The sequence below is a fragment of the Schistocerca nitens genome, chromosome 8 (assembly GCF_023898315.1).
Source record: "Schistocerca nitens isolate TAMUIC-IGC-003100 chromosome 8, iqSchNite1.1, whole genome shotgun sequence".
NCBI classification, from domain to species: Eukaryota; Metazoa; Arthropoda; class Insecta; order Orthoptera; family Acrididae; genus Schistocerca; species Schistocerca nitens.
The window spans coordinates 204,565,672-204,587,116 of NC_064621.1; the positions used below are offsets into that span (position 1 = coordinate 204,565,672).

At 39.2% G+C, this 21,445-nt stretch overlaps 1 protein-coding gene across 11 annotated transcripts in view; it reads right to left on the reverse strand.

The window, feature by feature from the left end:
- LOC126199364 (protein polybromo-1) overlaps positions 1 to 21,445 on the reverse strand; it is a 355,023-nt gene that overhangs the window by 104,433 nt on the left and 229,145 nt on the right. For all 11 annotated transcript variants that reach the window (XR_007540157.1, XM_049936255.1, XM_049936256.1 and 8 more), the window contains 2 exons: positions 17,943 to 18,170; positions 17,641 to 17,817 (listed from right to left, as the gene is read on the reverse strand). Coding sequence is in view for 10 of the 11 variants with exons in the window: in XM_049936255.1 (XP_049792212.1) it covers positions 17,641 to 17,817; positions 17,943 to 18,170 (405 nt within the window). In the remaining variant the exon portion in view is untranslated. The remainder of the gene's footprint in view (positions 1 to 17,640; positions 17,818 to 17,942; positions 18,171 to 21,445) is intronic.

Consider the following 21,445-nt stretch of genomic DNA (forward strand, 5'->3'; position numbering starts at 1 on the left):
ACTACTTTGTGAGTAAAGTCGAACCACGTGTTGGTCAGTAACTCTAAGTAAGATCAATCTTAAATGCAAATGCTTGTGTGATTATAACGTATCGTCTTGAAAAGATTTTGAATATACCAACTTTTCTTTATGTTCAACCCACGTGGCGTGTACTTTGTGAGACCAGTACCACGTGCTTATATAACTGTTTGACCCATCAGGTTAATAGTAAGACGTTAGTAACCAGTTCGAGGTTTTTGTTTTGTAATTTGCTTTTTGATCTAATTTATTTTTATTATCTAAATTATTGTGGAGTTATACGCTTTCTGTAAACCAAGTTGACCACGTGAAGGGTAATTACAAGACGGACAGGATTGTGCTACGAAAATAATTTCTTTAACTGAAAATTTGAATCTATTGGTTGTGGTGAACTTTCTGTTGCATGTGTTTCAATGTTCTTTGTGTGTTGTTTTATGAATGCAGTGTTGTACCCAGTCTCCCAATCTTGGCTCCATATTTTATGTGTTCCGTAAGATTACAATCTCACATTTTTTTACAAGGCACCAGCTAAGTAGTAACTCACGTATATTATGCTGAATTTTCAATGAACAATCTTTAAAATAAATTTGCAAATATAAACTGATTTCTTTCTTTTTATTCAAATTCTCCTTTTATAGAGATATATTACCGGTTGTTGTATGACTGTAAAAGATTATAATCAATGTTAGTCTGATTGGTAAGGTGGTAAACCTAGACTAGTTACCCAGTCGTGAAACAGTGGCCCAGTAAACACACGGTTAATCTCCCAAGACAGCTCACAGTTTTAAACCGCTTTCATGGTCTAATTAGCACTCGATTTCAGCATACCAAATTCAAGTCACAATCTTACGCTATTCAGCAAAGCAAATTAGAGTTACAATCTTTCAATACTTCGCTAGCCACCAAGCGGTGTGTGGGAGAGGGCACAATTCACTCCAAAGTCATAATCCCCCCCTCTGTTCCACTCGCGGATCTTAGGAGGGAAAAACGACTGTCTGAACACCTCAGTACGAGCTCTTATTTCCCTTATCTTTGAATGATGATCATTAAGTGATTTTATAGTTGGTGGTAATAATATATGCTCTACATCCTCAGTGAAGATTGGATTTCGGAATTTAGAGAGCAGCCCCTTCTGTTTAGCGTGTCGTCTATCTGCAAGTGCGTCCCACTTCCAACTTTCTATGAGATTTGTAACGCTCTCGCAATGGCTAAATGTACCAGTCACGAATCTTGCCGCTCTTCTTTGGACCTTCTCAACCTCTTGAATCAGACCCAACTGGTAAGGGTCCCATACAGACGAACAACACGCCAAGACTGGACGAACTAATGTATTGTAAGCTATTTCCTTTGTTGAAGGACTGCATCGCTTCAGGATTCTACCAATAAACCACAATCTAGAGTTCACCTTACCCGTTACTTGTGTAATCTGATCATTCCATTTGAGATCATTTCAAATAGTCACACCCAGATACTTGACTGATGTTACCGCTTTCAAAGACTGATCATTTATTTTGTACTCTTACATTAATGGGGATTTTCGCCTTGTTATACGCAGTAGATTACACTTACTAATATTGAGAGATAACTGCCAGTCATTACACCACACATTTATTTTCTGCAAATCCTCATTGATTTGTTCACAACTTTCGTGTGATACTACTTTCCTGTAGACTACAGACAGCATCATCGGCATACAGTCCGAGGCCGCTGTCAATACCACAACCAGATAGTTTATGTAAATCGTAAAAAGCCGAGGACCTATCACGCTGCCCTGGGGCACACCTGAAGTTACTCTTGTTTCTGTTGAAGTTACCCCGTTCAGGACGACATACTGCTCCCTGTCTGTTAGAAAACTTTCTATCCAACCGCATATGTCATTGGATAGACCGTAAGTGCGCACTTTTTGCAGCAAGCGACAGTGCGGAACTGAGTTGAGCGCCTTTCGAAAGTCGAAAAATATTGCATCAACCTGGGAGCCGGTATCTAGAGCCGGTTGTATATCATGCACAAAGAAGACCAGCTGTGTCTCGCCCTGACTGCTGTTTCCTAAAACTGTGCTGGTTTCTGCAGATGAGCTTCTCAGAATCTAGAAAGGACATTATGTCTGAACACAAAATATGTTCCTTGATTCTACAACAAATCGATGGCAGTGAAATTGGCCGGTAATTATGTGCATCCAATTTTCTACCCTTTTTATAGATTGTTATGCCCTGGGCCTTCTTCCAGTCCCGTGGAACTTTCCACCGTTCCAATGATCTCTGATAGATGACGGATAAGAATGGTGCTATATTTGTAGCATAGTCAACATAAAATCTTATGGGGATACCGTCTGGGCCAGATGCCTTTCTGGCGTCTAAGGATCTTAACTGTTTTACAATCCCAGATACGCTAAACACTATGTCAGCCATCCTTTCGTATGTTCGATCATTGAAAGGGGCAATGGTGCTGCAGTCCTCTATCGTAAACGAGTTTTTGAAAGCTAGGTTTAGAAATTCGGCCTTCTATTCATCATCATCAGTTACATTACCCGTACTGTCAGCAAGAGAAGGTATTTAATTATTTGTAGCGTTCATAGATTTTATGAATGACCAAAATTTTTGGGGGTTATTTTTAGAATCTGCAGATAAAATATTGCTTTCAAATTCGTTAAAAGAGTCTCTCATTGTCCTTCTGACAGCTGCTTTCATTTGGCATAATTTCTGTATGTCAGCGGGGCAGTGACTATGTTTAAAACGACTGTGCAAAATTCTCTGCTTTCTCAGCAACTTCCTAATATGTTTGATGTACACGGTGGATCCTTTCCCTCCCCTATACTTTTGCTAGGCACATACTTCTCTAGCACGTGGTGAACAATACCTTTAAATTCCGACCAAAGATGCTCAATATCTTTGTGTGTCCCGCAGTGAATCCTTGGAGCTGACTATGAAGATATTCATTAATGACACTTTTATTTGCTTTCCCAAAGAAGAAAACTCTACTCCTCCCCCCCCCCCCCCTCACTGACACAGTAGCCGCAAAGACATTACGGTCGCTAATACCTTCTTCTAGATTAACTTCCTCATAAAGATCAGGTCTGTTTGTAGCCAAGATATCTAATATGTTCCCATCTCGAGTTGGTTTTCTAACCAATTGCTCGAGGTTGTATGTTGAGAGCGCTCCTAGAATAACTTCACATGAATTTTTGCTTCTGCACCCTGTGATAAACGTGTAATTTTCTCAGTCAATGGATGCTAGATTAAAGTCTCCACCTATAACTAATCGATAATTTGGATATTTACTTCCTATGTACTCAAGACTTCCCCCTGAAACATTCTGCAACGTTTGTTGCGGATGCTGGTGGTCTATAAAAACATCCTAATACAATGGTCAATCCTTGTCCAATTGACAGCTTTATCCAGACTATTTCACAGTCCAACGCAGTATCAATCTCAATTGCGTTTAAAACAGCTTTTAACTGCAATGAACACACTACCTCCTATAGCATTAGTCCTATCCTTCCTAAACATTGTCCAATCAGAGTTCAAAATTTCATACTTTGTGCTATCTATTTTCATTGACATGTGGTGACAAATCCTATATCATTGTGGGATGACCCCTAGATGAATGAATGAATGAATGAATGAATGAATGAATGAATAACTAACAAATAAATAAATAAATAAATAAATAACTCACCCATTGTTTTGCATCCCATTAAAATAAGAAAATTGTTAACACACTAATTGCAAATTCTGGCAGTATTAGCCTTCCCCACATATACAATATATTGATATGACAATAATTAATAGCATCAGGGGGTGATAGCTACCAAAGTCTTCATATTTTATATCTGAAGATGGGCCAAATCAATCAAAATCATCCATTGCAATCGAAGTGTGTGACCTTGTTTGTTTTCTGCTCATAAAATGACAAAGCAATACCACTATTTTCTAAGGCAACACAGTTTTTTCTGTAGTTGAAAGAATGTTATTCTTCAATAAAAATCACCAATACAATTATTGCATGTCTGCATCTACTGCATTCCACTGAGCTTCTGGCATATGTGGCCTTGTGACACACATGAAGCATGTAACACTTTGCCAGAAACTGAAATGCACTTTCCTAATGCATGAAATAACTTATATTGTAACTCCAAAAGATGCACTAAATAATCTTTTGGTTTCAATGCTACATAAGACTTAGTACTCTTTATATGTCTTTAAGTGTAATCAGCATCCTCCAGTGATTTGGTAAAAGGAATGAGGATAAGAATTTAATGTCCCATCAATTGCAATATCATAAGAGACTGAGAACAAGCTCAAATGAAGGATAGGGAAGGAGATCAGATGTGTGTTTTTCCAAGCTACCACCCCAGCAATTGCCTGAAGAGATTTGAGCAGCTTAAGGAAAACCTAAATCTGGTTGGCAGGACAGGTATTTCAATCACTGCCCTCCCGAAAATGAGTCCAGTATGTTAAAACCACTGTTCTGTCTAGCTCAGCATGCAATGCACAAGGGATACTGCTTATGTTCATTCCCTTCCCAAGTAACTATGTTGAAACTACCGTAATATTTTCAAATTGCAGTAAGTAATTCATTAACACTGAACATGTGTTATGATTACAAAGTTACTGTACAAGACCTGTGCATGATACAGAAAGAAATTAGTCCTCCCGTTTTTCAAGAGTGTTGACCTTCACGAAGTAGGTCACCTGAGTACACAACCCAGACTGATTCAAATTCTCAATGCCTAATTTGTTTCCCCTGTCCATTTTTTCAAACAAATGCCCAGAATTTCTCCTGTAACTCAGATAGAGTGAACAGTTGATAGTAGGAGAGCTATAAATTTACAAAAGGCAACTGGATCATAGAAACTTAATCAGTATACTGTACTAATGACAAACTATAACTATACTGCTTGATGCTTATACCAGCTAAATTTAATCAAATGAATATGGAAGAAAGTCACTGCTTTGAAAACAGATGCTATCTCCTCTGTAATACTGGATGGGCATTGTTTATGTACTGTCGACAGCTTAATATTTACTATTTCAAACCACAGTTAACCTGAAATTTATTTTTATTGTCAGCAACATAAATCATTAAGGAGTATATCTATAAGAAAGTGAATGCAAGAATTGCACGATGCTTACAAAGACTTCTACAAGATTTCTGGTTATCTACTTCACAAAATATACTTACTGCCAACTTCTGCTGATAAACAGTTCTCTTACTTCAGGTATTCTGTTCTATTACAACAACAGTGAGTGAAAATGTGACTTAAAACTGTTTGCTGTAAACCAGTTGTAGGCTTGTTCTATTGTCATCTGAAATTTCAAAACCTGAGCACTGGACAGCAGTAAATACTCTCCTCCAGGCTCTGTCATGGTTACAGGTAAGTATGGCTTGACAAAGTCATGTAAGGTGCTTGCCCCGCTCTGCCGCAAGCAGCATAAGCTCATCCTCTCCAAATTTACTTATTGCCCCCCCCCCCCCTCTCTCTCTCTCTCTCTCTCTCTCTCTCTCTCTCTCTCTCTCTCTCTGTGTGTGTGTGTGTGTGTGTGTGTGTGTGTGTGTGTGTTTGCGCACGCTCGCGCATGTCTACATGCACAAATGTGACATGACGTACACTACAGTAAATCCACGTCATCAGCAAACATTATAGTTTTTGAACTGGCCTTTAAAGGCATTAGAAGATCCGTTTGTGTACATTAAGTATAAGAATGAGCCCAGAAACAATTCTTATGGGACCCCACATTACTTCCCCCCATTGTCCCCTGTCACAGTCTGTCAGTGAGACCTGTCTGCTTTCTGTTATGAAGGTACAACTCCAACTATGCAAAAAGGATGCTATTAATGCCAAAACACTTTAGTTTTCCTGGTAGAATTTTGTGAGCCATACATTCAACAGATTTTGTAATGTAACACAATTTATCCACAGGACACATTTTCTCGTTTGTTTCTTCCAGCACTTAACTTGTGATGTTTTCTCTATGGAGTTATCATTTAGGAAAGCCAAACTGAGAAACAATTAACATGCTCTGTTCAATTAAAACAGACACAATTCTACCACACACCACTTTCTGAAATGATTTTGGAAATACTGCAAGGAGTTGAACCGATCTGTAATCACAGATGTGGTTTGCTTATCCCCAGTTAATAGGGGGTGTTACTACAGCATACCTGAGTCCGTCAGTATGTCTCAAGTCATTGATTACAAAGATAGCTCAAGGGTAATCCTATAAAGTCAAGATCAGAGTGTAATATTCTGCTAGAAACAACAACATCATAGTCAGCAAAATGACTACTTTTTACTGACATGATTAATTTTCTGATCTCCTTGCAGTTTGTATTTAGAAACTGATGTTGGTTGATGATGCATGCAGTGCCTGCACAAGCAAATCCAACGAAATTGCATTTCATTGTTGATATGATTTGGTGGCCAATAATTTGAAAGTTTCATAGTTTCTGGCCAAGCTATTTTCTGGAGGGGAGGGGAGGGGACTCAATTTCATTAAGGTTGGTATTTTTATATGTGTGTTGTTTAATAATGTTCCAAATTGTTTTCAGGTTATTCTTTGAGGGAATTTGTTTTTTTATGAGCATGTTTTCCTTTTTAGTAATACTAGAGGATTTTACATTACTGCTGTAAGGTTTCCAATCTTAACTACAGTTTGTCCTCTGAATTAGGCAGAGCTCTCTCTTCCTAGTACATGAAACTTTACTCCCAGGAGTAAACTATCAGTTGTCATTGCTTTTGTTTGATTTTGCAGTTATTTGTGTTTGCAGAAAATTAGATTCAAAATGCTTTAGGTATATTTTCAAGAACAAGTTAACTTTTCAATCTACATTTCTCCCCTGCATTTCCCCCATGATTTACATATAAACACTGTTACAGATTCTGCAATAGAATATTTTCCTTCCACAATCTGTACCTAGCTGATCAGTACATTTCATTGTTCTCATTTGATCAAAAACACAATAGACTAGAAGATTAGTGTGGGATACCCTTCACAAGAGGCAAGATACACATTACTGCACAAGAATATACAGGGCTATTACAAATGATTGAAGCGATTTCATAAATTCACTGTAGCTCCATTCATTGACGTATAGTCACGACACACTACAGATACATAGAAAAACTCATAAAGTTTTGTTCAGCTGAAGCCGCACTTCAGGTTTCTGCCGTCAGAGCGCTCGAGAGAGCAGTGAGACAAAATGGCGACAGGAGACGAGAAAGCGTATGTCGTGCTTGAAATGCACTCAAATCAGTCAGTCATAACAGTGCAACGACACTTCAGGCCGAAGTTCAACAAAGATCCACCAACTGCTAACTCCATTCGGCGATGGTATGCGCAGTTTAAAACTTCTGGATGCCTCTGTAAGCGGAAATCAACGGGTCGGCCTGCAGTGAGCGAAGAAACGGTTGAACGCGTGCGGGCAAGTTCACGCGTAGCCCGCGGAAGTCGACGAATAAAGCAAGCAGGGAGCTAAACGTACCACATCCGACGGTTTGGAAAATCTTACGGAAAAGGCTAAAGCAGAAGCCTTATTGTTTACAATTGCTACAAGCCCTGACACCCGATGACAAAGTCAAACGATTTGAATTTTCGGCGCGGTTGCAACAGCTCATGGAAGAGGATGCGTTCAGCGCGAAACTTGTTTTCAGTGATGAAGCAACATTTTTTCTTAATGGTGAACAGACACAATGTGCGAATCTGGGCGGTAGAGAATCCTCACGCATTCGTGCAGCAAATTCGCAATTCACCGAAAGTTAACGTGTTTTGTGCAATCTCACGGTTTAAAGTTTACGGCCCCTTTTTCTTCTGCGAAAAAAACGTTACAGGACACGTGTATCTGGACATGCTGGAAAATTGGCTCATGCCACAACTGGAGACTGACAGCGCCGACTTCATCTTTCAACAGGATGGTGCTCCACCGTACTTCCATCATGATGTTCGACATTTCTTAAACAGGAGATTGGAAAACCGATGGATCGGTCGTGGTGGAGATCATGATCAGCAATTCATGTCATGGCCTCCATGCTCTCCCGACTTAACCCCATGCGATTTCTTTCTGTGGGGTTATGTGAAAGATTCAGTGTTTAAACCTCCTCTACCAAGAAACGTGCCAGAACTGTGAGCTCGCATCAATGATGCTTTCGAACTCATTGATGGGGACATGCTGCGCCGAGTGTGGGAGGAACTTGATTATCAGCTTGATGTCCGCCGAATCACTAAAGGGGCACATATCGAACATTTGTGAATGCCTAAAAAAACTTTTTGAGTTTTTGTATGTGTGTGCAAAGCATTGTGAAAAAATCTCAAATAATAAAGTTATTGTAGAGCTGTGAAATCGCTTCAATCATTTGTAATATCCCTGTATATGTATACACACACACAAACACACACACCAGGCCTCAATCTCTGCTAATTTCAAGTTGCCGCCACTCATACCTCACCTGTCATTCAACAACATCTTTGCCTCTGCACTTCCACCTCGACTGACATCTCTGCCCAAACTCTTTGCCTTTGAATATGTCTGCTTGTGTCCGTATATGTGTGGATGGATATGTGTGTGTGTGCGCGCAAGTGTATACCCGTCCTTTTTGCCCCCTAAGGTAAGTCTTTCCGCTCCCGGGATTGGAATGACTCCTACCCTCTCCCTTAAAACCCACATCCTTTCGTCTTTCCCTCTCCTTCCCTCTTTCCTGACGAAGCAGCCATTGGTTGCGAAAGCTAGAATTTTGTGTGTATGTTTGTGTGTGTATCGACCTGCCAGCACTTTCGTTCGGTAAGTCACATCATCTTTGTTTTTAGATATTTTTTCCCACGTGGAATGTTTCCCTCTATTATATATATAGATTTTTTCCCCCTAAGGTAAGTCTTTCCGCTCCCGGGATTGGAATGACTCCTTACCCTCTCCCTTAAAATCCAAATCCTTTCGTCTTTCCCTCTCCTTCCCTCTTTCCTGACGAGGCAACCGTTGGTTGCGAAAGCTAGAATTTTGTGTGTATGTTTGTGTGTCTATCGACCTGCCAGCGCTTTCGTTTGGTAAGTCACATCATCTTATATATAAACATAGGTGATGTGACTTGTTTTTAGATATATTTTTCCCACGTGGAATGTTTCCCTCTATTAAAGATGATGTGACTTACCGAACGAAAGCGCTGGCAGGTCGATAGACAGATCTCACAAGCAGACATGTTGTGAGATGTCTGCTTGTGTGTGTATATGTGTGGATGGATATGTATGGATGGATATGTGTGTGTGTGTGTGTGTGTGTGTGTGTGTGTGTGTGTGTGTGTGTGTGTGCGCGCGCGCGCGTGAGTGTATACCCGTCCTTTTTTTCCCCCTAAGGTAAGTCTTTCCGCTCCCGGGATTGGAATGACTCCTTACCCTCTCCCTTAAAACCCACATCCTTTCGTATTTCCCTCTCCTTCCCTCTTTCCTGATGAGGCAACAGTTTATCTAAAAACAAAGATGATGTGACTTACCAAATGAAAGTGCTGGCAGGTCGACAGATACACAAACAAACACAAACATACACACAAAATTCAAGCTTTCGCAACAAACTGTTGCCTCATCAGGAAAGAGGGAAGGAGAGGGAAAGACGAAAGGATGTGGGTTTTAAGGGAGAGGGTAAGGAGTCATTCCAATCCCGGGAGCGGAAAGACTTACCTTAGGGGGAAAAAAGGACGGGTATACACTCGCACGCGCACACACACACACACACACACACACACACACACACACACACACACATATACAGACACATATATGTCTGCTTGTGTCTGTATATGTGTGGATGGATATGTGTGTGTGTGCGCGCGAGTGTATACCCGTCCTTTTTCCCCCTAAGGTAAGTCTTTCCGCTCCCGGGATTGGAATGACTCGTTACCCTCTCCCTTAAAACCCACATCCTTTCCTCTTTCCCTCTCCTTTCCTCTTTCCTGATGAGGCAACAGTTTGTTGCGAAAGCTTGAATTTTGTGTGTATGTTTGTGTGTCTGTCGACCTGCCAGCACTTTCATTTGGTAAGTCACATCATCTTTGCTTTATGTATATATATATATATATATATATATATATATTTATTTAAATATGTCTGCTTGTGTCTGTATGTGCGGATGGATATGTGTGTGTGTGCGAGTGTATACCTGTCCTTTTTTCCCCCTAAGGTAAGTCTTTCCGCTCCCGGGATTGGAATGACTCCTTACCCTCTCCCTTAAAACCCACATCCCTTCGTCTTTCCCTCTCCTTCCCTCTTTCCTGATGAGGCAACAGTTTGTTGCGAAAGCTTGAATTTTGTGTGTATATTTGTGTTTGTTTGTGTGTCTATCGACCTGCCAGCGCTTTTGTTTGGTAAGTCTCATCATCTTTCTTTTTAGATATATTTTTTCCACGTGGAATGTTTCCCTCTGTTATATATATATATATATATATATATATATATATATATATATATATATATATATATATAAAAAGATCTTTGATGTGCAGCAGCATGTACACCTTTTCATATTACGAAAGTGATGATGATTCCCATACTTCTTTACAGAGCGTAGGGGAGCGACGCGGGAGACCCGCGCCGCCTTACTAGGCAAGGGCCTAGTTGAGGTGGTTTGCCGTTGCCTTCCTTCGACCGTAATGGGGATGAATGATGATGATGAAGACGACACAACACCACCCAGTCATCTCGAGGCGGGAAAAATCCCTGACCCCCCCGGGAATCGAACCCGGGATCCCGTGCTCAGTAAGCGAGAACGCTACCACGAGACCACAAGCTGCCGACATTATATATTTGAATTCCACCAAATACTGCATGCTAGTTTCCGAAGCACTGAAATCGAGATTGTGATGTGCTTTAGTAAGCCAATCATAGATGACATCATATGATCTCGCCAGCCGATGAGAGCAGATATTCAGAGCCTAGGACACCTGATGTAGTCAGCCAATAACAACCACCATCACTGTTCGGTAGTGCGAACACATAAATAGAAAAAATTAATGGATGAAATTAATATACCTAGTGTAGCTACAAGCAAAGCTAAGGTTTCTACATATAATATTAGTCTCTTTTGCACGTGTTACACTTTAATACACATCATACAAATGTGCCTGTGGAACTTTAAACAATACACAAATGTCTAGGCGCCAAATTTTGCAAGTGGTTGGCCCTCAAAGAAATTCTAAGCATATTCGCATGTGTAACGTAATTCATCTTGCACAGCATGAAATTTACTTTGCAAGTAAGGCTTTTCAACCACAATTTGCAATAGTTACCCAAGACCTATTAGAATTCATTACAACAGTAGTTAGAGAGTGGCAGAAAATGGCATTGCTGCACGTGTGCAGCTATGACAACGTAGGAATAGCATTAAGAGATCTTACAAATGTTGTAAATGAGACAGAACATCGGAGGGTACTCAAAGAGCATTGGAATTTTGTAAACCAGACTAAAATGCATTATTCAGCTGAAAGGGCACATTCGTATGTCCAGATTCACAAAGAAGTAAGTCCCAACCTGACATTACACTTTTCACTGCGGTTTTCAGGCTGCAAATTTTCTTCAAGTACCAGTAAAATATTATTTTTGGTTCTTTATGGCATAACACAATACATGCCAGGAGATAAAAGCAGGCACTAGTAATTCAGCAAACAGTTGACACTAGCCAATACTGTGGAATGAAACACTTCATTTCAAATAAGTTAACTGCCTCTGTGGAAAAGATTAATAAGAGCCAAATTCCTTCAGCAAATTGACAAAAATAACTTCACTATTGTGCAAGGCAATTAATGCAATAAAATCAGGAAACTGGAACTAATAACATATTTTAGCCTTCCATAAGTATGTGAATGTATTTTAATTCAGTTGCTAGCTCTCGGCCACAGAAATCCGTTTTGTTTTCATTTGGCATGAGAGTTGTGAGCGAAGAAGAAACAGCAAAATAACTAAATGTAAACACGGGTCACGTGGAGACTACAGCCCCCTCCACTGCAACATAGAATGTTCTGCACATGCGCGAATCTGGCAGCTTGGGCTCACCAGAAGAATTTTTCTGGCTAGCGTCTGGCTGCTTGTTGCTACTGCTGATACAGCTAACAGCTGTGCTTCAAGTAGCCATAAGCGGAAGCAGGTACTGCTCATATGTGACTCAACTGCTTATGTGTATGAGCCTGCTGGCAAATGCTCAAATTAACCTAATGTAAACTGTTGTGATGTCACGATCAATGGAATCAGTTTGTTGTTTTTAAAGTGTTGCATAGTCTTCATCCTAAAGCCTTTCACACATTTTGGTGTTGGCAGACGCTTGTGTGTGCACTGTGTTTTGATGTTGATTTTGATTTTCTTTCCCTAGTTTATATTTTATTGTGGCAGTATTATTTTGCAGTATAGGGCTGAAGTAAAATTCTTTGTTAGAGTATCTGTTCTTACCAGTCAAAATTACAAAAATTTTACTGAAAACTTACATAATGAAAAATTTCCACAATTCTAAAAAATTCCCAGGTTTTTCTTGGTTTTTTCCTGGATGAAAATATTCCCAGGTTTTACCCAGATTTCCCAGTTGTCCCAGGGCGTATACACCCTGAAGAATTGTAGAAAACAAAAGCCTAAAGACATTTCAGAACTATAGTGCTTGCAGAAAGTTTAGGGACTAATCTACATTTTGTTGAATCCTCATGTGTCCTTGAATTAAAGCATTTCAGTCATTGTTTTACATGATGTTGTTAGACATCTGAATTACAGGTCTTCAGTTAAAATTTCACTGCTCTAGCGCCAATACTTTTGGAGATTTCAGGTTTTTCTGTGTCGTATACAGGGCTAAATAGTGCCCGTTTTTGTTCTGACTAAAATGTTTTTGTCTCTCTAAAACTGATAGTTCAACAGCTATGAAACTTTTACTGCCATTTTACACAGAAACGCCAAAGAAACTGGTGCAGGCATGTGTATTCAAATACAGAGAGATGTAAATAGGCAGAATACGGCACTGTTGTTGGCAACACCTATGCACAACAACAAGTGTCTGGTGCAATTGTTAAGTCGGTTACTGCTGCTACAACTGCAGGTTATCAAGATTTAAGTGACTTTGAACATGGTGTTATAGTCAGTGCACACACGATGGGACACCGCATTTCCGAGGTAGCAACGAAGTGGGGTTTTTCATGTACGACCATTTCAAGAGTGTACCATGAATATCAGGAATCTAGTAAAACATCAAATCTCTGACATTGCTGCATTGGAAAAAGATCCTGCAAGAACGGGACCAACAATGACTGAAGGTAGTTGTTCAATGTGTCAGAGGTGCAACACTTCTGCAAATTGCTGCAGATTTCAGTGCTGGGGCATCAACAAATGTCAGCGTGCAAACCATTCAACGAAACCTCAACAGTACGGGCTTTTGGAGCTGATGGCACACTTGTACCCTTGATGACTGCATAACGCAAAGCTTTACACCTAACTTGGGCTCGTCAATGGCATTGGACTGTTGATAAGTGGAATTATGTTGCCTGGTCAGGTGAGTCTTGTTTCATATTGTATCGAGTGGATGGACATGTACAGGTATAGAGATAACCTTATGAACCCATGGACACTGCTGTCAGCAGAGGACTGTTCAAGCTGGTGGAGGCTCTATAATGGTGTCGGCATGTGCAGTTGGAGTGATATGGGGACTCCTGATACGTCTAGATACGACTCTGACAGGTGACAACACATATGTAAGCATCCTGTCTGATCACCTGCATCCGTTCGTGGTCATTGTGCACTCTGACAAACTTGGGAAATTCCAGCAGGACAATGTGAAACCTCACACATCCAGATGCTACAGAGTGGCTCTAGGAACACTTTTCTGAGTTTAAACACTTCTACTGGCCACTGAACTCCCCAGAGATGAACATTATTGAGCATATCTGGGATGCCTTGCAACGTGGTGTTCAGAAGTGTTCTCAACCCCCTCATACTCTTACTGATTTATGGACAGCCCTGCAGAATCCACGGTGTCAATGCCCTCCAGCACTACTTCAGACATTAGTCGAGTCCATGCCACATCATGTTGCAGCACTTCCACATGCTCGTGGGGGCCTACACAATATTAGGCTGGTGTACCAGTTTCTCTGGATTTACAGTGTATTGAAGCACGGCAATTATAACAATAACACTACAACTCTGAAAAATCTCTCTCATTTGGTCACCTCAAAAAATTTCCCCTGCAGTAAATTTGGTGGCAAAATCGAGCAGTTCAGTTCTGCAATAACGCCCGATTGGGATCACTAAGATCTACTCAGACTGCGCAGTTGTTTTCTCCCTGTGATGGATCCACACTCAGAATATGTCCAGGTGTTGCCAATCAGGAGTTATTGCAAAATGAAACTACCCAATTTAAAAAAAAAAAGTCTTAGATAACACCAAATGGATAGGAATCTTTCCCAGGTTGCACTATTTTACACATAGCTGCTATTTTTCCAGCAACTGTAGCATATATTTAAGAACAAAATTCCATCTTCAGTGGTACAGGTATTTTAACTTCATTTTACCAGGATGAACAGACCAATCTGTCATCTTCAGAAGCTGGTTTAGCAGATGTCATCTTTTTCATGGAAGCATAATGGCATGGCATGTCCAAAAATGTACATACTGTATGTGATTATTAATGACACAGATTGACAGACTGATGTTGTTGTTGTTGTTGTGGTCTTCAGTCCTGAGACTGGTTTGATGCAGCTCTCAATGCTCATCTCACAGTACCTACTGCAGCCTACATCCTTCTGAATCTGCTTAGTGTATTCATCTCTTGGTCTCCCTCTACGATTTTTACCCTCCATGCTGCCCTCCAATACTAAATTGGTGATCCCTCGATGTCTCAGATCATGTGCTACCAACTGGTCCCTTCTTCTAGTCAAGTTGTGCCACAAGCCCCTCTTCTCCCCAATTCTATTTAATACCTCCTCATTAGTTATGTGATCTACCCACCTAATCTTCAGCATTCTTCTGTAGCACCACATTTTGAAAGCTTCTATTCTCTTCTTGTCCAAAATATTTATCGTCCATGTTTCACTTCCATACATGGCTACACTCCATACAAATACTTTAAGAAACAACTTCCTGACACTTAAATCTAAACTCGATGTTAACAAATTTCTCTTCTTCAGTAACGTTTTCCTTGCCATTGCCAGTCTACATTTTATATCCTCTCTACTTTGACCATCATCAGTTATTTTGCACCCTAAATAGTAAAACTGCTTTACTACTTTAAGTGCCTCATTTCCTAATCTAATTCCCTCAGCATCACCCAACTTAATTCGACTACATTCCATTATCCTCATTTTGCTTTTGTTGATGTTCATCTTATACCCTCCTTTCAAGACACTGTCCATTCTGTTCAACTGCTCTTCCAAGTCCTTTGCTGTCTCTGACAGAATTACAATGTCATCGGCGAACCTCAAAGTTTTTATTTCTTCTCCACGGATTTTAATACCTACTCCAAACTTTTCTTTTGTTTCCTTTATTGCTTGCTCAATATACAGATTCAATAACATTGGGGAGAGGCTACAACACTGTCTCACTCCCTTCCCAACCACTGCTTCCCTGTCATGCCCCTCGACTCTTACAGGGTATAACTGCCATCTAGTTTCTGTACAAATTGTAAATAGCCTTTTGCTCCCTGTATTTTACCCCTGCCACCTTCAGAATTTGAAAGAGTATTCCAATCAACATTGTCAAAAGCTTTCTCTAAGTCTACAAATGCTAGAAACGTAGGTTTGCCTTTCCTTAATCTACCTTCTAAGATAAGTCGTAGGGTCAGTATTGCCTCACGTGTTCCAACATTTCTACAGAATCCGAACTGATCTTCCCCTAGGTCGGCTTCTATCAGTTTTTCCATTCGTCTGTAAAGAATTCACGTTAGTATTTTGCAGCTGTGACTTATTAAACTGATAGTTTGGTAATTTTCACATCTGTCAACACCTGCTTTCTTTGGGATTGGAATTATTATATTCTTCTTGAAGTCTGAGGGTATTTCACCTGTCTCATACATCTTGCTCACCAGATGGTAGAGTTTTGTCAGGACTGGCTCTCCCAAGGCTGTCAGTAGTTCTAATGGAATGTTGTCTACTCCGGGGGACTTGTTTCGACTCAGGTCTTTCATTGCTCTGTCAAACTCTTCACGCAGTATCGTGTCTCCCATTTCATCTTCATCCTCTTCCATTTCCATAATACTGTCCTCAAGTACATCGCCCTGTATAGACTCTCTATATACTCCTTCCACTTTTCTGCTTTCCCTTCTTTGCTTAGAACTGGGTTTCCATCAAAGCTCTTGATATTCATGCAAGTGGTTCTCCTTTCTGCAAAGGTCTCTAATTTTCCTGTGGGCAGTATCTATCTTACCCCTAGTGAGATAAGCCTCTACATCCTTACATTTGTCCTCTAGCTATCCCTGCTTAGCCATTTTGCACTTCCTGTCAATATAATTTTTGAGACGTTTGTATTCCTTTTTGCCTGCTTCATTTACTGCATTTTTATATTTTCTCCTTTCATCAATTAAATTCAATATTTCTTCTGTTACCCAAGGGTTTCTACTAGCCCTCTTCTTTTTACCTATTTGATCCTCTGATGCCTTCACTACTTCATCCCTCAAAGCTACCCATTCTTCTTCTACTGTATTTCTTTCCCCCATTCCTGTCAATTGTTCCCTTATGCTCTCTCTGAAGCTCTGTACAACCTCTGGTTCTTTCAATTTATCCAGGTCCCATCTCCTTAAATTCCCACCTTTTTGCAGTTTCTTCAGTTTTAATCTACAGTTCATAACCAACAGATTGTGGTCAGAGTCCACATCTGCCCCTGGAAATGACAGACTGATAATTTATAATAAATGAATCACATTGAAGTGAGTAGTAAAGTAGTTGTGCTAGCTGTAATAGAACAGCAAAAAAGCTTCACAGCTGTACAATAGCAGTTTTAGAGAAAGAAAACATTTTAGACACACAAGCAGGAATTCTTACATTCCATTTCCAAAAGTATTAGAGCTTGTACACTGACATTTTAACTAAATACCAGTAATCTACTGGTATTCAGTCAAAATGTCTAATAACATCATGTAAAACATTCAGTGAAATGCTGTCACTTTAGGAACAAATGTGGATTGAACAAAATTTACACCTGCCCTAAACTAAGAACTGTATTAACCATATGTGGGAGGAAAGCCAGGGGACGGAAAACATGATGGATGAGACTTCACACTTGATGCTGTTTATATGATGCAGATGATGATGAACCACAAGGACAACAATGGCCCTGAAATACACAGCCATGAAACAGGTATGAAGGTGAATAACAGCAGATACCAAGAGCCCTGGTGCTCAGGGTCTGCCCTGCTGCAAATCCATCCAACACTAAAACACAAATAACTTCATTTGGCTTAAGAGAAAAATGAAAAGTATAGCAGGAACATATGCCAAAGAAACTATACTTTGAACTAAATTACAAGCCACAGCAACATGCTGCCACATACAGCAAACTGATCTTTGAAGTGAAAACTTATGCATAAACTAGTAATTGTATTTGCCTAATTATTCTTTCTGAGAAAGTCTGGAAGTTCATCACAGCACATGCAATTTGTTTCTTGGAGTAAATCCAACTTACTCACCTTTATTTTCTTGAATGCTCTTGCTCTAGTTGAATATCTTGATTCACAAACATATACATCCTTATCAAGAAAGCCATCTGGCCTGAAGCGGAAGTAATCTTTCACACTTAGAACACAACATCTGCCAAGAATCTGACTGAGTGGTGTTGCAAAGTGTATATCACTTTTAAACACCTCCTATAAAAAAAAAAGAGGCAAAAATTAAACAAGGCACTGAACAGATTCTGTCATGTGATATTTATTGTTGACATACATATCTGAAACCATACATCAGCAATCCCATATCACATAATGATATGTACCTTTTCTAGGAATTTTCGAGTAGTGACATGATATGTTTCATTTGGGCGGAAGAATACATTTCCATACATCATTTGACATCCTTCCTGATTGGTCCATAGCCTTTCCACATGGATGATACTTGGTTCCATACCACGTTCTTTTGGTTCCGCATAAACAAAGTCCCCAACATGGTAAATTTGCTGATTGAAGCTGAGTGAATCTCCTTGTGTTGCATTTCCACCTGTGTCCTACGGAGCACAGAAAATACACTGTTTCATGATTTTCTCTCAAAAACAAATAATTTCTTTTACATATGGGGTAATTTTCAATTAATTGCACATAAGAAAAAGGTGGGGTGTATTACTACTAATTTTCTAATATAATACTGTACCGTGACATATGCTTTCATCAGTAATTGGTTGAAACAAGAAATTGCTTTTTTCTTGTGGATAACATTCAGATTAATCCACCCTTTTTTCTGCGTATATTCAAAGTATTGCTAATGAATTATTCTATTTTTTTAAAAAAAACACAAACACACACACTATTTTATGCAGCATTGTTACTTTCTCTGCCAGTTTCGTGTTTATCAGTGAATACTCCCCTGTTATATACCTGAAAGCTACTGTTATGCTATATTTCCAAAAAGTTGCAAAGATGATGATAAACTAAGATTGCACAAATGTTGTTATAACTACTATTTACTGTTTAATGTAAACTTGTAGGAAACTAAGGATAGCACAGTCACGACTGATCTATGTCCCTCCACTGTTTCTTTACTGCAGAGGAGACATTCTGGCATACAACAAATGAAATATGGATATGTGAAGATGAACTGAGAGCTGTGACTCATCTAATTACAGAGAGTTTTACATTCTGCAGCGTACGATCACCTCCTCACGCCATGTCTGTGTGTGCTGGAGAGCAATAGATGCATATAAAGTCTCACTAAAATGCACAATTTAATTTTTAGTAAAACATATTAGTTCTTTGAAATGATGATACAAGTTTATTTTGAACTTATCAGTATTTAATACAGTTATGTATTAAAACAATGTTGGACAAATGCAGTAAGTTTTGATGATGACAACTTGTTTATCAACGGTCAAGTGATTCATTTTCACTTGCCACAGTGTCTCTAGATGACAAATGAGCAACAGCAAGTATTGCCAACTGATCAGAACAAAAATGGAATGCAAATTAAATTGTGAATTTTTATTGGGACATGTTGGATAAAAGTAAGGTTATCATTTTGAGGAAAGACAAATTGTGTGTGTACTGTACCACTGGATAGTATAATAATATCAGGAAAATTAACAGATAATAGTGAAAGAACTATATGCAATTGAAGATGTAAAATGGCGCTCACATGGCACCTACCAACAAACACCTGATGGAGCGAAAATTTGACATACTTAATTTCAAATCAACTGACAGGGGGATACAAAAAATCCAAAGAATTACTGTAAAATTTGATAACTGCATCAACACATTCACAAAGAAGACCACTTACTACACGAGGAATTGATTCTAATACAACTATCCTGTGCAAGAATACTAACAAGGGAGTCTCCCACACAAGACAATCTAAACCACACACTCAAGTTTGATATAGTTCAAACGACACCCCTTGATTAAACAAACACCTTGCCTTTTGACATAATTTTCCAAGAGATCAAAATCTGATATACGTTTCACAAGAAGCCAAGGTCCAATGCACGGTCTGAAGAGATAGAATGTATAAATCCTGAAATTCTGTCTTAAAAATAACTGATGATTATATTGGCTGTCAAATAAAGGATTTTTTTTTTACTTTCTTTAAAAAAGTTGTTTAAAGTTTTTAACATAAGATTTTTTCGTACAAAACTCAACTAGCAACACATATTTTTGAGGTCCAGCCATGCAAATGCCAACAGTTTGCTTAAACAAACATTGAAGGAGGTCATTTTTCCACCTTAATGCTCCTTTAATTTTCTTTAATACAGTAAGTTTGTTGTCAATACTGTAAAAATATCCACAAAGGTTTGAGAAAGTTCACTGACTTCTCCCTTCCAAGGTTTTGCAAACACATTCATCCAAAAAATTAAGCCTGATACCATTTTTAAGAAAACCTGAAAACACGCCTTGGGATTCATAAACTAAACTTAAGTTCTGAAAATGCAGTGTGATATTATCACTTTGGAAATGTACACACTCCCATTAAGAACAAAGAAAAATGCAAATGGAGTAGAAGAATTCAAATAAAGCAAGAAGTAATAGCATTTTCAATTAATGGAAAACAGGGCTCAGCTGAACATGGAAACATTAAAATACATTTCTCATAAACGTGTACAATAAAAAATGAACTTTCGTGAAAAATGGAACACCGTGTTTAAGTCATTATAAAGAAATCAAATTAATGCACATATGACCTATAATGGTAATAGAATAATGTATAGAACTATGTGAACCTATTGTTTACACAATATCAGTAGTGTGTAATACTGCTAGATACTGCGATAAAAACTTCTACAAGATTTAAAAATATTACTGAGGAACAACGATCCAAGTAGCTTTTCCCAGCTGAAATAGTAATCCAAGCACCTTCTCCCTGCTGAAATAGCAATATCAGTGAGCAGCCAGTCAGCTGTTTTGTGTCCTGCAAGTGCACAGTTTCACATACCCCAAAGAAAGCAGGTGTTGACAGATGTGAAAATTACCGAACTATCAGTTTAATAAGTCACAGCTGCAAAATACTAACGCGAATTCTTTACAGACGAATGGAAAAACTGATAGAAGCCGACCCAGGGGAAGATCAGTTTGGATTCTGTAGAAATGTTGGAACACGTGAGGCAATACTGACCCTACGACTTATCTTAGAAGATAGATTAAGGAAAGGCAAACCTACATTTCTAGCATTTGTAGACTTAGAGAAAGCTTTTGACAATGTTAACTGGAATACTCTCTTTCAAATTCTGAAGGTGGCAGGGGTAAAATACAGGGAGCGAAAGGCTATTTACAATTTGTACAGAAACCAGATGGCAGTTATAAGAACCGAGGGGCATGAAAGGGAAGCAGTGGTTGGGAAAGGAGTGAGACAGGGTTGTAGCCTCTCCCCGATGTTATTCAATCTGTATATTGAGCAAGCAGTAAAGGAAACAAAAGAAAAATTCGGAGTAGGTATTAAAATTCATGGAGAAGAAGCAAAAACTTTGAGGTTCGCCGATGACATTGTAATTCTGTCAGAGACAGCAAAGGACTTGGAAGAGCAGTTGAACAGAATGGACAGTGTCTTGAAAGGAGGATATAAGATGAACATCAACATAAGCAAAACGAGGATAATGGAATGTAGTCAAATTAAATCGGGTGATGTTGAGGGGATTAGATTAGGAAATGAGACACTTAAAGTAATAAAGGAGTTTTGCTCTTTAGGGAGTAAAATAACTGATGATGGTTGAAGTAGAGAGGATATAAAATGTAGACTGGCAATGGAAAGGAAATCGTTTCTGAAGAAGAGAAATTTGTTATCATCGAGTATAGATTT